This window comes from Mustela erminea, chromosome 2 (genome assembly GCF_009829155.1).
Source record: "Mustela erminea isolate mMusErm1 chromosome 2, mMusErm1.Pri, whole genome shotgun sequence".
Taxonomy (NCBI): domain Eukaryota; kingdom Metazoa; phylum Chordata; class Mammalia; order Carnivora; family Mustelidae; genus Mustela; species Mustela erminea.
In genome coordinates this window covers 4,386,916-4,407,724 of record NC_045615.1, presented here as the reverse complement: position 1 = coordinate 4,407,724, position 20,809 = coordinate 4,386,916, and the positions used below count along the sequence as shown (strand labels likewise).

General features: G+C 36.2%; 1 protein-coding gene across 3 annotated transcripts in view; it reads right to left on the bottom strand.

The window, feature by feature from the left end:
• ADAM28 (ADAM metallopeptidase domain 28) overlaps positions 1-20,809 on the bottom strand; it is a 76,933-nt gene that overhangs the window by 33,813 nt on the left and 22,311 nt on the right. For all 3 annotated transcript variants that reach the window (XM_032332187.1, XM_032332186.1, XM_032332188.1), the window contains exons 8-10: positions 14,009-14,080; positions 9,243-9,412; positions 6,393-6,477 (exon numbers count right to left, since the gene is read on the bottom strand). In XM_032332187.1, the coding sequence (XP_032188078.1) occupies positions 6,393-6,477; positions 9,243-9,412; positions 14,009-14,080 (327 nt within the window). The remainder of the gene's footprint in view (positions 1-6,392; positions 6,478-9,242; positions 9,413-14,008; positions 14,081-20,809) is intronic.

Sequence of the window (20,809 nt, the reverse complement as noted above, 5' to 3'; positions counted from 1 at the left end):
TTCAATCTGAAGAAGCAAATAAAGAGATCCATACAGTACAGTGCAAGACTGGTAAAAAGGAACAACTGTGTAAGATAGGAAGTGAATACTTACAATTCATAATATTGAGTCATTTTGTCAAGATGAACCTGGTAAACCTTTCTATTTAGTAAGATGGAGTTACTCAAGGAGGAACAAAAACAAACCAAAAAAATTAAGAAAAATGGAAATAGGCTTAGACTTTCCACATTGCCTTATGAGGTCCTTAAATTTATGGTATCTTCCTTTAAAAAATTATTTTCATAACTTCAATGTTTCTTTCCTTTGGAATGAACACCAAAAGGCTGATTTCTTTTCCAATTTTATGGTAAGCTCTTTCAATTTATAAAATATGTATTTTACTTCTTCTATTCACCTTATAAAGCTTATCACAAACTCAGACTCATAGGATATATTGGAGATATATATATCTATATCTATATATCTATATATCTATATATATATATATCACCTTTCCACCTCAGATGTGCAGAGCTGGGAAGAACATTATTCTTGCACTAAACAAAAGGACTAGACAGAAAAACTTAATTATAATTTTCCTTGATTCTATCAGTCAATTCTGGTTGCAGGACATCCACAGATCTGAAAACTAAGAAGAGACAAGCCCTCCCAAGTACAGATTTGACATGAGAACTGGATTATCTCCAGCAAGGCAAAGAGGAGGACATGTCAGGTACCTGCAACTGGGGATGCAATTCATCTGAGTTCTTAAATGAATTGCTAAAGGCCTAGTATGGGCCACTGTAAGAGTATAGAATCAGCAGGACCTCAGAAACAAGGGTGCTTTGCACATACTTACAGACATTTCTCGAGAGACCTCCTCTCTATAGCTCATGATAAACATTGGGAGCTAGGTAGTAGAACAGAAAGAACTTTTTTTGGTGGAATGGGCCATGAGGAGTGAAGTAGCAGTTGCTGCAGGAAAAGAGCATAAGCCATATCCAGATCTTTCTCCTTTAAGGAACAGAAGCCTGAAGCCACTGGGAAGAGAAATAGCAATCTCTGACAACCTAGGGTAGAACTGAAGACTCAATATGGCTAGAGAATGGGTTTAATCTCTCTCTCAAACACACACACACACACACACACACACACACACACACCCTCTACTCCTGAAACAGGAAGACAAAAATCTTGAGCCCAGAAGCCCATATTGATATTAATTGAGATTTTCTCCCACTGAAGGTGATTCAGGAAACTCTTCCTCAAAAGACCTGCAAAAGATAGAGAGTTTTGCTGCCATGGGAAGGATAGGCAGGTCCCTAAGAAAGTTTTTCCTCTGAGACCCATGACCTGCCTAAGACTAAAACCGGAAAAAATCGAAAGAGAAACCCTTACCCCTGTTCCTCACCACCAGATTATAGCAGGCTGAAAAGAGTGTCACTCCCCAACTTACAATAAATAAAACATTTGGCAAAGTAAGATTCATAACTTATAGAACTCATCCACAGCTCAGGGCACAAGGCAACAAACAAACCTGAAATCCAAGGAAAGGTAGGCTAACATCTGCAGCGAAAGTCAGGGCATGAATATTTGTTTACACTACCAGATACCGGATACTACCAGATGCCAGTAATAACTCATATTAAAATCTAAAACAAAAACAAAAAAAACAAAACACAACACAAAAAACCCTTAAAACTGATAAAGGCAGAGTGTGTACAGTACAGAAAGAAAATATACAAAATGGGGAGCTTCAGACATAGGGGAATTCCATCCTACTCACTGTCTTTTCTCCACATGGACCTCATCAAGTGAAACTATGGGAAAGTTTACCCAACAGTGTAGGCCTGTAGGAGGGGAACAGCAGCAGAAAAGGCAGGAAACCCCTCCAGGATCATTCTCCTCTATCTCTGCCACAGAACAAACATGACCGTTTAGGGTGAAAGGAGGGTCTCCCTTGCCTTACTCTAGTCCTACCTCTAAACCTAGTTAAAGGGCCTTAAGCTTCTGAGAGAAATGGCGGAAAATCTTGTCCCACCTAGAGCACTGGTGAAGTCTCAAAGCAACTCTAAAAAAGGAACAGGAAGGGAAACACACACACACACACACACACACACACACACACACACACACGGCCTCTACCCCTGGAAGGAAGGGGAAGGAAGGGCATGAATACATGTTAGGCAGTGTCATGAGAGGTCTCCACCACCTGGCAATGGAACAGGAGCACTGTAAGGACTACCCCAGACACTGAGGGACATGAGACTGAGATTTAATAAGAACAAAGGAGAATGCCCTCTTCCCACCAGAAGTCTAATGATCATCTAGTAACAAGTAACAACAACCTACTAAGGGCTTAAAGAAACTTTGGGGAATCCAGTAAAGACCTAAAGATGAATGTGAAACACACACTCAGAAAAACCCTCTGGAAAACCAGCCCTCACTCTAAACACAAAATAATGTGAGAATAACTCAAAGCCTATGATGTACTGAGAGTAGTCACAGCAAAAACAACAAAATCCCAAACCCAACTCAATTCCTGCTAGATTGATTCAAATCCTCATGCAAGAGACCTAGCAGAAGGAAAGAAATGATCATTTCCAAGCCAAAATACACACACACACACACACACACCTTGGACTAATGTCTTTCTCAGGGTGTCTGACTTTCAACAAAAAATAGTAAGGTTTCTAAGAAAACAAAAAATAAAAACAGAAAGAAAAGCAATACCTTGCCAATCAACAGATACAGATTCATATCTGACCCAGGTGTTAGAATGACTACACAATACTTTAAAATAACTATGATTAATTGGTTAAAAGGTCCAGGGGAAAAGATGAATAGAACACAAGTCTGGGTAAGTAATTTCGGCAGAGCTGAACACCATAAGAAAGACTGAAATGGAAATGCTAGAAATAAAAAAGACAATAACAGAAATGAATGATGTCTTCAACAGGCTCAACAGTAGATTTGGAATAGCTGAGGAAATAATCACTGGTTTTAATAGTTCAACAAAAATTACTCAAATGGAAACACAAAGTGCAAAAAGAATAAAAAAGAAAATAAACAAACAGCAGAACAGAGCATAGAAGTTTTGAGGGGCAATATAGAATGGCCACAGATATATATAACTGGTATCCCTAGAAAAAAAAAGGGACAGAATGAAATAGAAGAAATATGTGAATAAGTAATGGCCCAGAATTTTCCAAAATTTATCGCAATACAAGCCCCAGGCCCAAGAAATTCAGAGAACACTAAGTGGGATAAATTACCCATTTCTGCCCAAACGCCCACTTAGTTATATCACAATTATAATCAAATTGAAGAAAATTAAAAAGAAAGGAGAAATATTAAAGTAGAAAAAAAAGGCACATTTTAGAGCAACAAAGATAGAGTTTACAGCACACTTCTCATCAGGAACCCTGCAATCCAGCAGACAGTGAAATGAAATCATTAGAAGTGCTAAAGTAAAACATTATTAACTCAAAATTACAAACCCAGTGAAAATACATGCAAAAGTGAAAGAGAAAGAGAATTATCTGAAGCAACTAAAAGAATTCATTGAAAGTAGACCTGTATTACAGGAAATATTTTTTAAAAATCTCTTGGAAGAGAAAAATATATATGAATACCAGATAGAAACTTGTAACTATACAAAGAAATGGAGAGCACTGGGAATGTGATAAAGGTGAATGTAGGTAGAGATAAGATAAGCATACTAATTTTTTTTCTTATTTTAAATTGCATTGAGAGATGACTAAGAAAAATTAGTAACAATATATTGTGTATTTTTAACATATGTAAAGTAAAGCACATGATAAAAATAGCATAAGAAATGGAAAGGAGTATTTAGAGGTATACTCCTATAATATTCTTATACTACATGTGAAGCAGCTGAAGAATATTCCTTTTTTTAAAAGATTTTATTTAATTTTTTAGAGAGAGAGAGAGTGTGTGTGCAGGGAGGAGGGGCAGGGAAGAGGGAGAGAGAGTCTTAAGCAGACGACTCTACACTGAGCATGGAGCCCAATGTGGGGCTCAATCTCACAACACTTAGATCATGACCTGAGCTGAAACAAAGTGTCTGATGCTTAACTGCCAGCACCACCCAGGCATCCTGAGGACAAGAGTAAAATTGTAAATGTAAATGTAAAAACAGACAAGCAGAGGTGTATAATAAACCAGAGCAACCATTAAATAAAAAAGAGAGATAACAGTTAAAAGCTAATAATGGAAATAAATAAAATTATTTTAAAAAATCTTCAATCCCTAAAGAGGGCAGAAAAAAATAGAAAAGATGGAAGAGCAAAGATCTAGCAAGATGGAAGCTTTTAGTTCAACAATATCAATAATTATATTAATATAAATGATTTAAACACACTAAATAAAAGACAGAGATTGTCAGATTAGATAAAAAGTAAAACATGAGTTTATACTGTCTACCAGAAACCTTTAAACATAGAGAAAAATATATGCTAAAAATAAAAGTAAGGAAAAGGTTGTATCAAGCAAACTTTAGCCACAAATGTCAGAGTAACTATAATCATATCAGACAAGGTAGACTTCAGAACAGGAATATTTCAGGAAAAAAGAGGAACATGAAATAATAAATGGATTAATTCTCCAAAAGATTTGACAACTCTATTTGTGTATTTACTTAGCAACAGAGCTTCAAAATACATGAAGTGAAAACTTATAGATTTGAAAGAATAGACAAATCTACAATTATACTTGGATATTAACCAGTCTCTCTACATAAATGATTCAAAAGAACTGAACAACACTGTAAGTTAACTTGACATAATTGATAATTAAAGAACGCTCTATCCAATAACAGCAGAAGACATTCTTTTTCAAGTTCATATGCAGTATTGACCAAGAACAAACCTCAAAAAGCTTAAAAATACCAAAATTCTACAAAGTATGTTCCTAGACTATCTTGGATTGAATTGTGGCACCCCAACACACACACTCCAATTCATATATTGAAGCCTTAACCACCAATGTGACTGTCTTTGGAGATAGGATTTCTAAGGAGATAATTAAGGTTAAATGAGACTATACTCCTGGGGCCTTAATCCAACAGGAGTAAAAAGGAAGGGATGTGTGCCAGAAGAAAAGCCACATGAGGACACAGCAAGAAGGTGGGCATCTGCAAGCCAATGGGGAAGACCTCAAAAGAAACTAAACCTAACCTACCAACATCTGGATCTTGGGTTTTTAGCCTCCAAAATTCTGAGGAAACACATTTGTATTGTTTAAGCCATACACTCTGGGGTATTTTTTTATAACAGCCTTAGCAAATGGATACACAGATCAGAACCAAATTAAACTAAATATATACTTCTAAATAATACATGAATCAAAAAGGAGGTCAGAATAAATTAGTGAACATTTTTAACAATGAAAATGAAAACACTCATATCTAAATATGATGGGTTCAGCTAAAGCAGTGCATGGCAGGAAATTTATGCATTAAATGTTTATATTTGAAAAGAAGAAGTCTCGAATGATGGAAAATTCTTCCTTATGTAATAGAAAAAAAAAGGACAAATTAAATGCAGAGAAAGCAAAAGAAATTCTATAATCAGGGCAAGAGCATAAATCAATGAAATTGAATGCAGGAAAGCCCAGAGCATCAATAAAGCAAAAGCAGTTTTTTAGGAATGAATAAAATTAATAAACTCAGTGAGACTGACCGTGAGAAAAAGATGTAAATTACTAATATCGTGAACAAGAGAGGACATCACTACAGATATAAAAATTATACAGATTTTTAAAAAACAATATTATAGGAATATCATCAACAAATTTATGCCAACTTAAATAAAATGGACACTTTTCTTAAAGACACAAATTACCAAGTCTCACTCAAGAAAAGGTAAATAACTTGTATTAGTAGTAGTCCTGTATCTACAGGACTTCTCTACCTACAGAAGAAATTATACTTGTAGTTAAAAACCTTTCCATAAGGAAAATACCAGACCCATATGGTTTTACTGATGAATTTTACCAAATATTTTAGGAAGGAATGATGCCAATTTTACTAAGACATTCTAAAAAATTGAGGGGTTGGGAATATATTATTTTATGTGGCCATATATGCCCTAATAACAAAACCTGAAAAACACATAACAGGAAAAGACAACTACAGACTAATATCCCTCATGATTATATAGAATATAGAAATCCTCGAGGTATGTTAGCTTGTTGAATCCAGGAAGATACAAAAAAGATAATGCATTATGACCTTGCTGGGTTTATACTGGATACGCAAGACTATTTCAACATTTGAATTTCAGTCCATGTTAGTTACCATATCAACAACAACAACAAAAACTACATGATCCAGAAAAAAGAGCAATTGTCACACTTGAACTGTAGAACCAACAATTTATCTTCAAACAAACCTGAACGATGCCAACAGAATGATAAGGAGAGCACATTGTAGACATGAAAGCAAGGCCCACAGTTGTTCCAGAAAGTTTTGTTGCTCTGCAAGAAAGAAAAAAAAAATTATATAACAACCTATGATTCTCAACTATATGTTCTATAGACAATCCAGAACTCTAAATTGTTAACAGAGAAACTCACATTGTGAATAATAACTTAAATATTTCCTTCAGGTTTTGACTTTGCATTAGGTTTTTTTCCTGTATGCGATGGTTGTCATATCACCTAACTACAAGCACCTGGATATAATAATTTTTAATATTTTATATATGTATATCTTATTTTTATATTATTATTATCACATATGCTTTGTTTTAATTTATATTTTTCTCTCATATATTTTTATACCCATTTACTTTTGTTCTCTTTAAGCACTGTTTTAGCTATAGTGGGATTTGGAATTTGGACCCATTCTGAACATACTTGTGTTACTGAAGCATTTATGTTATTGAAATATTTGTTACTGAAAAGGAATTTGAACCACTTGCATTTATTTGCATAGACAATTGGTTTTGTCTTTCATACTTTTATTTTTATTTTTTAGTGTCATTTTGTTTTTCTTACAATTCATAATAATTCCATGTGCTGCCTTTGTTATTATCCTGCTATCTGTTCAACATCCTAGCCCTGATTTGTCTGTAATAATTTGCAAAGAATGCAATTATTTAAAAAATTCCCGGGGCGCCTGGGTGGCTCAGTGGGTTAAAGCCTCTGCCTTCGGCTCAGGTCATGATCCCAGGGTCCTGGGATTGAGTCCCGCATCGGGAGCCTGCTTCCCCTTCTCTCTCTGCTTGCCTCTCTGCCTATTTGTGATCTCTCTGTCAAGTAAATAAATAAAATCTTTAAAAAATTCCCTTAGTAGAGGCATTTAAATTAAAAGTTGAACTTATATTTTCCCAGTTATCATCCTCAAGAATGGGGACTATTGATTTTGCCATGCAAAATAAGGAAAATTAGAGAACTTTTTCCCACTTTACATTTCCTCTGGAAAATTTTCAGATATGTTATTTTGAAATGGTATTTTGCATCGTACATGATATTTTAAAGATTCGTGACATTTATATCCTCTTTAAAAATTATATTATAAAATTATTGATACTTAAGTCTGCATTTATGTGGGTTTAATACTCAGTACCAGCTCATTTAGAATAAGTAAAATCTTCTCCCGTTTTGGAGTTAGCTATTTTGGTTCCTGTTTTCAGTGGTTCTTATCTGGTTATGCCTAGGTATAGACATATACCTTTTGTTAGTTTATCATGTAAAGGCTAGAATTTTCAATTTAAGAACTTTCAGTGAAAGGACAGTTATTTCCTTCCATCATAACTTTTTAGTGCCTTTATTTTGTTTATTCTAGTCTAATCAGGAAATCTACTCTTGATATTGGATTGCCACTTAATGCCCTCTTTAATGTCCATTATCCAGTTACCCCATGTCCTACCTAACTACCCTCTAGTAACCCCCAATTTGTTCCCTATACATAAGAGCCTCTTATGATATGCCTCCCTCTGTTTTCATCTTATTTTACTTTTCTTCCCTTTCCCCTATGTTCATCTATTTTGTTTCTTAAATTCCACATATGAGTGAAATCATATGGTATTTGTCTTTCTCTGACTGACTTATTTTGCTTAGCATAACACTCTCTAGTTTTATCCACATCATTGCAAATGGCAAGGTTTCATTCTTTCTGATGCCTGAGTAATATTCTACTATGTGTGTATACCACATCTTCGTTATCCATTCACCTGTCAATGGACATATGGGCTCTTTCCATATTTTGGCTATTATGGATATTGTTGTTAAAAACATTCAGGTGCAGGTGCCCCATTGAATCGCTATTTTTTATCCTTTGGATAAATACCAGGTAGACACTGTGATTTCTAAATTTCAATCATGGAAGTCTTGAAGCTTTCTCTTGGTCCTCTTAGAATGCTTCTTCTGGGGAAAAATTAGTCCCCTTGCAAGATACCCAGAACCCTGAGCCTGCCATGCTGGAGGCAGTCAAAGGAAGCCACATGAAAGCGGTAGAAGCAGAGATGACCAACCAGGCCCTGTGCCCCAACTATACCAGGAAGGAAACAACACACTCAAGAACATAAGAAGACTTATTTTAAGTCAGGAAGTTGTAGGCTGATATGTGTAGTAGATAATCAACACAGAGTATTAATTAATTCTTATTTCCTTTAACAACTCCTGTTTTGTTAGGAAGTAAAACTTGAATACTTTTAAGTCACTTCTTGCTGCTTCCTTCTATCTGATTCCAGCTGCAAATTATCCAGCAGAATTTTTTCCAGTTCTTTTGAGGCATACCCTCAGCAGTCTTGTCTAAATTATAGTCACCAGATTTACTTCCTGTTTTTTTTTTTTAATTAGTCATTTCAGCAGGAGGGTAGAGGTATGGGATTAGAATATAATATGCCATTTTCTTTCAATCCTAGAAGTTTGTCCTGACTAGTGCTTAAAGCTAATCAGGTCTTTTAAAACATTGAATCGAAATTTCTCTTGTCATTATCTAAACCTATCTTTCCTTTCTGTATACCTAATCAAAACAGACAAAATTCTAATGAATCATTGCCAAATTGTTAGCTTTTCTTTAAAGATGGAAAAAAAAGAAATACTTGTAACAAAGGTAAGAGCGTATTCACCATCAGAGTCAAATGAGTATTTTAAAACTTTTAATTCCCTTTCCCTAAGGAGGAAGCCACTTCCTCTTACCCTGCCTCCTGAGATACCACTTGCTTTGCCAAGTCTTTGGAAAGTTTCTATGCTAAATACCATTTAACATACAAAGGAGGAAAATCTATACATACGTGATTAATTGTGCAATATCATGACGCTTTCTTCTTTGGAGGACACTTCCCCTCCATTTAGAAAAATTTTCCAAGGTGAAGCTTGCATTTGGACTTATCTTTATTTTATCCCCCTCATTCCAGATTTCCATACCGACTAAGGCCACGTGAGTATCGAGCTTTTTATAAAGCTGTTCAAAGAGAGTAGATGTCAAAGGAATTTGTAATGGTGATAATATCTTCCAATATTTTCAGTGTACTTTAGATTTTTGAATGTATTAACAGCAACACTGTAAACACTTTCTTTCCAAACATACTTGTATAATGGAAGTTACCACCTCTTTTATTAAGGCAGACACCCTTAGATATTTCAGGTCTGAAAACTCCTCTCTCTCTTTTTTTTTTTGGAGGAAAGTTCCTAGAGAAACAAAGTTCTCTTGCTTGCAATCTCAAGAAACATATAATTTTCTGTTAGTAGTTTATTACTATGACTTCAACTTAAGTGTATCTACTCAAATGCTTTTCGATGTTCTCAGAGTGATAACATTTCAAAATTAGCAAGGTTGACCCAGTGCTGGTTTGGACACTGATTTAAAAAAAAAAAAAAAAAGATGTTATGAAAAAGTCCTTCACCTATAAGTCACAAATAAGTAAGTGATCCTCTAATTCTTAAACCTAGACTGAACCAAATAATCTATAATGCACATGGATAATCTCCAGAAATAATGAATTAATCTTATAAGTCAATATGTTTACTTTAAAAACAAAAGTTTAAATTCCTACTATAGTTTACAAAACTGCACAATGTTGGTCAGATGAACTTCCAGTCATTAGATGAATGAGTTCTGGGGATCTAATATACAGCTTACTGGTGATAGTTAATAATATCATCTTAATTATTTTAACATTGGTGAGAATAATTTTCAAACGTTCTCATCACAAAAAAACAATGGCAACTATGTGATGTGATGGAGGTGTTAGCTAACCCATGGTGGAAATTATTTTGCAAGTAAATATATCAAATCAATATACTGGACCCCTTAAATTCACACAATTTATAGCCCAATTATATCCCAATAAACCTAGAAAAAAAGCTGCACAGTGACAGGTTTTCTCATGGGCCAACTTCCTGCTGAGAAACACAGACATGGCTTTAAGTAGTTTGGAAAACAATAAAAGCATTGAGGAATGCAATTATCATCAAAAGGAAAGTCAGAATCTAACTAGAATAAAACCCTCCCTTTGATGATTCCCTCCACTTCCCTCTTCTGTTCTTGCTTTATTTGACCAACCTGACAAAATTCCAACCCTGGTTAAAACAATTCCTTCCTCGGTCTCTCCTCATCATGCCCTGGAACACAGGAGAAAGCACACTATGCTGACCACTTTCACTTGGAAGCCATGACTACTAACCTCAAGTGGTGGTTACCAGTCTCGGCAAACCTGCTGCATTTCCAAAATCCACTTATTACCAGAGGCTTCTGCACATTTTTTTCCATGCTCACTCTTCTCTTTTAGAAATTGTGACACTTTCTAGTAAAACCTCACTTCAAGTAGCTGCCCCTGCTTCCAAATTCACTCAGAGTATAGAAGCAACCAAAAGAGAACATCCACAAGCTCCCACCACTGTCTGCCTACTATTTATTTATTTATTTATTTATTTATTACATGAATGAATGCTGTGAGCCCAAGGCCACCTTCTCCACTCATGCACTAGATCTCCAGTCTATTCCCAGGTCAAGGAGATTATTCCAGCAATTCTTCCATCTTCCTTGCAGTTCTATGCTTAACCTTCCATAGAATCGTTCCCATCAGCATGGGAATGACCAGATGAGATGACCTATCAGGGTGGGGGGGACAATTTTTATGACCCCCATCCCTATCACTTATTCCCCATTTCTCTGATCCCACTTATAGCAAGAGTTCTGAAGGGAATTTTCTGTGTTGTCTCTAATTCTACTTCTTATTCTCACTGGACTCACTCTAATCACACTTGTACTCTTACAGTCTTACAGAAACTTGCATCATCCAAGTGACCAAAAACTTCTATCTTGTTAAATTCCATGGCCAATCCTCAGTCCTCAGAAGCACCTAACATCATTGATTGTTCTCTGTCAGTTTCTCCTACCTCTGATATTTCCTCAAAGAAGCACTTCAAGGACCTATTCTCAGTCTCTGTCCTACTTATTTAGACCTACTCCTTCAGTTATCTTATAACAGGATTGGAAAGCTTCTTCCGTAAAGGTCCACAGAAAATGCTTCAGACTTTGAGTCTGTGTGGTCTCTGTCCTATCTACTCACCACCACTGGCACTGTAACTTTAAAACAGCCATAGACAATGTATAAATGAATGGGTGTGGCTATGTTTCATTAAAACTGCTTTTAAAAAGGCAGCAAGCCAGATCTGGCCACAAGCTACACTTTGCTGATCCATGTCGTATGCCATCTGTATGTGTTAAACACTTACGGATTTATATCTCCACCCAGACATTGCCCCTGAACCCCATCAATCTTGTATATCTAGCATTTTCACCTGGAAATCTTTTTTTTTTTTTTTTGCATCCATGAATCTTCTCCTCTATTTTAATGATCCAAAATTTTATAATGTCATAGCCCGACACATGTTACTAGGTGCTGGACATGAAGAGGGCATTGTCAGTATGTCTACCACTCATCTTAGGAAAACTTCCTAGTATTGTTTCTCTGATTTTTGAAATGTAAAGTCTCTAATATTTTCATTTCTTAAATATAAAAATGTAACATGAAACATGTACACATTTAAAAAAATTAGTCATAGAAAACTTTTAATAAAAATCAACAATCCACTGTCATTGTCACCCCCACTAAGAAACAATAATATTTTCATTGAGATATAATTGACATATAACATTATATTAGTTTTAAGTATACAACATAATGAAATATTTATACAAAAAGAAATGTCAAAGTGAATGTGTTGAAAGTGGAAATCCTCATTTTCCATCTGAGTCACTATCCCCCACCATGTTACCCATTCTTAATGTTGCTCAGGTCCAACTCCTTGATGTCATTTGTTCTCCTTTCCTTATACTTTTCTTCTCTCATCTACCTCCTCTACCCTGATGACTCAATCCAGAGATCAGCTATCCTCAATAGATCCACTACCACTGCTTTTTCTCAAGCCACCATCATCTCCTGCCCTGAATTAGGGAATAACTCCCCTATCTGGTCTTATTTCTGCCAGTGGCTTTCCTTCAGTTTGTTTCCAACACAATCGCCAAGACGATATTTTAAGAATACACATCCGAACATGTTATACCTCAGCTCAGGCTCTCCAATGTCGTCCTTGCCTGTGAAGAATAATAAAGTCCTTACACAGTCTTACCAGGACTACAGGTTCTGGCCACTACTCCCTGTCTGATGTCATCAACTTCCACTCTCCCACCCTTACTACATGCCAGCCACAATAGCCAACCCACTGTTCCTCAAATATGACAATCGAGGTTCTGTCCTTAGAACCTCACTCTGCCTTGCACACCCTCTCTTAGAGTCAGACTCTTACCTACATTCCTTTCCCTACTCAGATGTCACCTTGGACACCTTGGACTTGAGCTTTCCTATTTAACATACCACCCAAGATGAACCTCTCTCTCTTTTTTTTTTTTTTAATACCACTTTATTTTTTTTTTTAGCACTTATAATCCCCATCCTACATACTCTTTATGTGGGGTGTTTATGTTCATCTTGAACAAGAATGTAAACTCCTTGAAGGGACATTTGTCAGTTTTTTGTCTCACTCTATTTCTGTCACCTAGAAAAGTTCCTGTCACAAAGGTGTTCAATAAATATTGCCAGTTCTTGGGGTTCTTTAAGAAGAGTCAGAATGATCTTTGTGGTGAGAAGACAAGATACAGATGATGCTGGTCATTGAATCCACCTTCATTTTCTCTCTATCCTTAGAGAACTTGCAGGCTACCACAAAGTGACTCACCCATGTAAGTAGGCAGACTAACAGCATATTCAACTAACAAGGCACTAACAATTAAGATTTAAACAGAAGAGATACAGAAATCAATTTTAAAAGATTTTGTTAATTAGATGACAAAATCATGTTTACAGACCAAAATCAACATCTTTCCAATTGAAATGGACTTTGAAATCCAAAAAATCCAAGTTCAAATCTTACCTCTACCATTTCCTAACTTTGTAATTTTAGGCAAATTACTTTGCTTCCCAGAATCTAATTATTTAATTATAAATTAGGTTTTAGAAATATATAAATTATATATATAATATATAAATATATATAATATATAATAATATATAAATTATATATATAATATATATAATATATAAATTAAGTTTAGTACATCATCTCACTGAATCTTCAAAACAGCTCTCTCAGAGTTGTTTTGAAGATTCAGTGAGATGATGTACTGAAAGATACTACTGTGCCAGAGTTTGGTTGATTTTGTTCATTTTCCCATGTTCTCCCATAGATTGGCTTTCTGTTGGGAATTGCTGGTCTGTGATGTCTCCCCAGGCTTTAAAAAAACCAAAAAAGCAATTCAAACAAAACGACCTCTTTCTTATATCTTCATCAACCTGAGAATAGTGTGGCAGGTAAAGGAGAAACATCTCTATCATGTAATATTAATATTTAATTAAACAGCAAAATTTCAAGAGCCAATCAGCAGTATTATTAATCTGGGAGTATTGACTTTCTTTCCCTGCTTCACAAGCATTCATAGATCCACCCAATGACACCGCCTCACAAATTATTAAATTCCACTTGAAGTATACCATACCATGTTGACATAATTGGCCATTTCAAACACCCTCTTTCTTATTTCCTCTGGATCTTGGTTGTACTTTTTAAACTGAAAAAACAAAAACAAAAACAAAAACACAAAAAAGCCAACTATGACAAAATATGGGCACTGTCAGAAATGAATATAATTGGAAGGTAAAAAAAAAAGGCAACTTCAGTTTATTTTACTTCTCAGTGGTTATAATTAACAATCAGTTATAAAAATTAACAATTAAAAGATAGAAGCAAAATGCTACCTTTGACTAAATTAACATACTTTCAGAGTAGAGATGATGTTTTACCCCTGAAATAGTAGCTCAGTAAAGCTCTAAGGAATTATTAAATATATTTCCATTTAAATGCCATGGTTTCATAAGCTGTGCAGAATTGGTGCAAGCAACAGCTTATTCATATATATACATATATATATATGAATGACAAATGGTAAGTGCATGTAGTATAATGAGAGGCCAAGCTTTAGGGCCTGAACAAATTAACTTATTCATATTATCACAAAGCAAAGTTTTCCCTTTTGAGGTCATACATGTGAACCTTAGATTTCCAAAATTTGAAAATGCATTCTTGTAAAATAATATAAACAACAAATATTATTCCCAAAAAATATTTTTTCAGAAGATTCCGTTCATCAGTCTTATACATTTACCATTTCCTGATGAAGATAAATTCTAACTTTCCAATGATTTAGCTGCTTAATAAAAGACAAAATGAGGTGGGGAGGAGTCAAGATGGCGGAGAAGTAGCAGGCTGAGACTGCTTCAGCTAGCCGGAGATCAGCTAGATAGCTTATCTAAAGATTGCAAACACCTGAAAATCCATCGGCAGATCGAAGAGAAGAAGAACAGCAATTCTGGAAACAGAAAAACAACCACTTTCTGAAAGGTGTTTTCCTTTTTTTTTTTTTTAATTCTTTTCTTTTCTTTTTTCTTTTCTTTTTTTCTTTTTTCTTTTCTTTTCTTTCTTCCTTTTTGAACCTCTTTTTATCCCCTTTCTCCCCCCTCACGATTTTGGATCTCTTCTAATTTGGTTAAAGCATTTTTTCCTGGGGTTGTTGCCACCCTTTTAGTATTTTACTTGCCCCTTCATATACTCTTATCTGGACAAAATGACAAGAAGGAAAAATTCAACACAAAAAAAAGAACAAGAGGCAGTACCGAAGGCTAGGGACCTAATCAATACAGACATTGGTAATGTGTCAGATCTAGAGTTCAGAATGACAATTCTCAAGGTTCTAGCCGGGCTCGAAAAAGGCATGGAAGATATTAGAGAAACCCTCTCGAGAGATATAAAAGCCCTTTCTGGAGAAATAAAAGAACTAAAATCTAACCAAGTTGAAATAAAAAAAGCTATTAATGAAGTGCAATCAAAAATGGAGGCTCTCACTGCTAGGATAAGTGAGGCAGAAGAAAGAATTAGTGATATAGAAGACCAAATGACAGAGAATAAAGAAGCTGAGCAAAAGAGGGACAAACAGCTACTGGACCACGAGGGGAGAATTCGAGAGATAAGTGACACCATAAGACGAAACAACATTAGAATAATTGGGATTCCAGAAGAAGAAGAAAGAGAGAGGGGAGCAGAAGGTATACTGGAGAGAATTATTGGGGAGAATTTCCCCAATATGGCAAAGGGAACGAGCATCAAAATTCAGGAGGTTCAGAGAACGCCCCTCAAAATCAATAGGAATAGGCCCACACCCCGTCACCTACTAGTAAAATTAACAAGCCTCAGTGACAAAGAGAAAATCCTGAAAGCAGCCCGGGAAAAGAAGTCTGTAACATACAATGGTAAAAATATTAGATTGGCAGCTGACTTATCCACAGAGACCTGGCAGGCCAGAAAGAGCTGGCATGATATTTTCAGAGCACTAAACGAGAAAAACATGCAGCCAAGAATACTATATCCAGCTAGGCTATCATTGAAAATAGAAGGAGAGATTAAAAGCTTCCAGGACAAACAAAAACTGAAAGAATTTGCAAACACCAAACCAGCTCTACAGGAAATCTTGAAAGGGGTCCTCTAAGCAAAGAGAGAGCCTACAAGTGGTAGATCAGAAAGGAACAGAGACCATATACAGTAACAGTCAACTTACAGGCAATACAATGGCACTAAATTCATATCTCTCAATAGTTACCCTGAATGTTAATGGGCTAAATGCCCCTGTCAAAAGACACAGGGTATCAGAATGGATAAAAAAACAAAACCCATCTATATGTTGCCTCCAAGAAACTCATTTTAAGCCCGTAGACACCTCCAGATTTAAAGTGAGGGGGTGGAAAAGAATTTACCATGCTAATGGACATCAGAAGAAACGCAATCCTTATATCAGATCAATTAGATTTTAAGCCAAAGACTATAATAAGAGATGAGGAAGGACACTATATCATACTCAAAGGGTCTGTCCAACAAGAAGATTTAACAATTTTAAATATCTATGCCCCCAACGTGGGAGCAGCCAACTATATAAACCAATTAATAACAAAATCAAAGAAACACATCAACAATAATACAATAATAGTAGGGGACTTTAACACTCCCCTCACTGAAATGGACAGATCATCCAAGCAAAAGATCAGCAAGGAAATAAAGGCCTTAAACGACACACTGGACCAGATGGACATCACAGATATATTCAGAATATTTCATCCCAAAGCAACAGAATACACATTCTTCTCTAGTGCACATGGAACATTCTCCAGAATAGATCACATCCTCGGTCCTAAATCAGGACTCAACCGGTATCAAAAGATTGGGATCATTCCCTGCTTATTTTCAGACCACAATGCTCTAAAGCTAGAACTCAACCACAAAAGGAAGTTTGGAAAGAACCCAAATACATGGAGACTAAACAGCATCCTTCTAAAGAATGAATGGGTCAACCAGGAAATTAAAGAAGAATTGAAAAAAATCATGGAAACAAATGATAATGAAAATACAACGGTTCAAAATCTGTGGGACACAACAAAGGCAGTCCTGAGAGGAAAATATATAGCGGTACAAGCCTTTCTCAAGAAACAAGAAAGGTCTCAGGTACACAACCTAACCCTACACCTAAAGGAGCTGGAGAAAGAACAAGAAAGAAACCCTAAGCCCAGCAGGAGAAGAGAAATCATAAAGATCAGAGCAGAAATCAATGAAATAGAAACCAAAAAAACAATAGAACAAATCAACGAAACTAGGAGCTGGTTCTTTGAAAGAATTAATAAAATTGATAAACCCCTGGCCCGACTTATCAAAAAGAAAAGAGAAAGGACCCAAATAAATAAAATCATGAATGAAAGAGGAGAGATCACAACTAACACCAAAGAAATACAAACTATTATAAGAACATACTATGAGCAACTCTACGCCAATAAATTTGACAATCTGGAAGAAATGGATGCATTCCTAGAAACATATAAACTACCACAACTGAACCAGGAAGAAATAGAAAGCCTGAACAGACCCATAACCAGTAAGGAGATTGAAACAGTCATTAAAAATCTCCAAACAAACAAAAGTCCAGGGCCAGACGGCTTCCCGGGGGAATTCTACCAAACATTTAAAGAAGAACTAATTCCTATTCTCCTGAAACTGTTCCAAAAAATAGAAATGGAAGGAAAACTTCCAAACTCATTTTATGAGGCCAGCATCACCTTGATCCTAAAACCAGACAAGGATCCCACCAAAAAAGAGAGCTACAGACCGATATCCTTGATGAACACAGATGCGAAAATACTCAACAAAATACTAGCCAATAGGATTCAACAGTACATTAAAAAGATTATTCACCACGACCAAGTGGGATTTATTCCAGGGCTGCAAGGTTGGTTCAACATCCGCAAATCAGTCAATGTGATACAACACATCAATAAAAGAAAGAACAAGAACCATATGATACTCTCAATAGATGCTGAAAAAGCATTTGACAAAGTACAGCATCCCTTCCTGATCAAAACTCTTCAAAGTGTAGGGATAGAGGGCACATACCTCAATATCATCAAAGCCATCTATGAAAAACCCACCGCAAATATCATTCTCAATGGAGAAAAACTGAAAGCTTTTCCGCTAAGGTCAGGAACACGGCAGGGATGTCCATTATCACCACTGCTATTCAACATAGTACTAGAGGTCCTAGCCTCAGCAATCAGACAACAAAAGGAAATTAAAGGCATCCAAATCAGCAAAGAAGAAGTCAAATTATCACTCTTCGCAGATGATATGATACTATATGTGGAAAACCCAAAAGACTCCACTCCAAAACTGCTAGAACTTATACAGGAATTCAGTAAAGTGTCAGGATATAAAATCAATGCACAGAAATCAGTTGCATTTCTCTACACCAACAGCAAGACAGAAGAAAGAGAAATTAAGGAGTCAATCCCATTTACAATTGCACCCAAAACCATAAGATACCTAGGAATAAACCTAACCAAAGAGACACAGAATCTATACTCAGAAAACTATAAAGTACTCATGAAAGAAATTGAGGAAGACACAAAGAAATGGAAAAATGTTCCATGCTCCTGGATTGGAAGAATAAATATTGTGAAAATGTCTATGCTACCTAAAGCAATCTACACATTTAATGCAATTCCTATCAAAGTACCATCCATCTTTTTCAAAGAAATGGAACAAATAATGCTAAAATTTATATGGAACCAGAAAAGACCTCGAATAGCCAAAGGGATATTGAAAAAGAAAGCCAATGTTGGTGGCATCACAATTCCGGACTTCAAGCTCTATTACAAAGCTGTCGTCATCAAGACAGCATGGTACTGGCACAAAAACAGACACATAGATCAATGGAACAGAATAGAGAGCCCAGAAATAGACCCTCAACTCTATGGTCAACTAATCTTCGACAAAGCAGGAAAGAATGTCCAATGGCAAAAAGACTGCCTCTTCAATAAATGGTGCTGGGAAAATTGGACAGCCACATGCAGAAAAATGAAATTGGACCATTTCCTTACACCACACACAAAAATAGACTCAAAATGGATGAAGGACCTCAATGTGCGAAAGGAATCCATCAAAATCCTTGAGGAGAACACAGGCAGCAACCTCTTTGACCTCAACCGCAGCAACATCTTCCTAGGAACAACGCAAAAGGCAAGGGAAGCAAGGGCAAAAATGAACTATTGGGATTTCATCAAGATCAAAAGCTTTTGCACAGCAAAGGAAACAGTTAACAAAATCAAAAGACAACTGACAGAATGGGAGAAGATATTTGCAAATGACATATCAGATAAAGGACTAGTGTCCAGAATCTATAAAGAACTTAGCAAACTCAACACCCAAAGAACAAATAATCCAATCAAGAAATGGGCAGAGGACATGAACAGACATTTCTGCAAAGAAGACATCCAGATGGCCAACAGGCACATGAAAAAGTGCTCCATATCACTCGGCATCAGGGAAATACAAATCAAAACCACAATGAGATATCACCTCACACCAGTCAGAATGGCTAAAATAAACAAGTCAGGAAATGACAGATGCTGGCGAGGATGCGGAGAAAGGGGAACCCTCCTACACTGTTGGTGGGAATGCAAGCTGGTGCAGCCACTCTGGAAAACAGCATGGAGGTTCCTCAAAATGTTGAAAATAGAACTGCCCTATGACCCAGCAATTGCACTATTGGGTATTTACCCTAAGGATACAAACGTAGTGATCCAAAGGGGCACATGCACCCGAATGTTTATAGCAGCAATGTCCACAATAGCCAAACTATGGAAAGAACCTAGATGTCCATCAACAGATGAATGGATCAAGAAGATGTGGTATATATACACAATGGAATACTATGCAGCCATCAAAAGAAATGAAATCTTGCCATTTGCGACAACATGGATGGAACTAGAGCGTATCATGCTTAGCGAAATAAGTCAAGCAGAGAAAGACAACTATCATATGATCTCCCTGATATGAGGAAGTGGTGATGCAACATGGGGGCTTAAGTGGGTAGGAGAAGAATAAATGAAACAAGATGGGATTGGGAGGGAGACAAACCATAAGTGACTTTTAATCTCACAAAACAAACTGAGGGTTGCTGGGGGGAGGGGGTTTGGGAGAAGGGGGTGGGATTATGGACATTGGGGAGGGTATGTGCTTTGGTGAGTGCTGTGAAGTGTGTAAACCTGGTGATTCACAGACCTGTACCCCTGGGGATAGAGTATTATGCCTCCATCAGAAAGGATGAATACCCAACTTTTGTAGCAACATGGACGGGACTGGAAGAGATTATGCTGAGTGAAATAAGTCAAGCAGAGAGAGTCAATTATCATATGGTTTCACTTATTTGTGGAGCATAACAAATAGCATGGAGGACATGGGGACTTAGAGTGGAGAAGGGAATTGGGGGAAATTGGAAGGGGAGGTGAACCATGAGAGACTGTGGACTCTGAAAAACAATCTGAGGGTTTTGAAGGGACGGGGGGTGGGAGGTTGGGGTACCAGGTGGTGGGTATTATAGAGGACACGGATTGCATGGAGCACGGGGTGTGGTGCAAAAATAATGAATACTGTTATGCTGGAAATAAAAAAATAAAAAAAAAATTATAAAAAAAAAAAAGACAAAATGAGAAAGGAATTTAACTGGAAACTAAATTTGGAGACAATAATTGAAGATAAAATGTGAAAAATTCACTTTATGCATAGGTATACATTTCTGAGAAAAAAAAATCCTATCTGTCTAATTATATGTCAAATTTCCTAGGATCAGAACAATTAATAAAGAAGAAAAGCTCATATTCATGATTTTTCAAAACTGATCCGTATATTTAATATTTCCCATAATAAA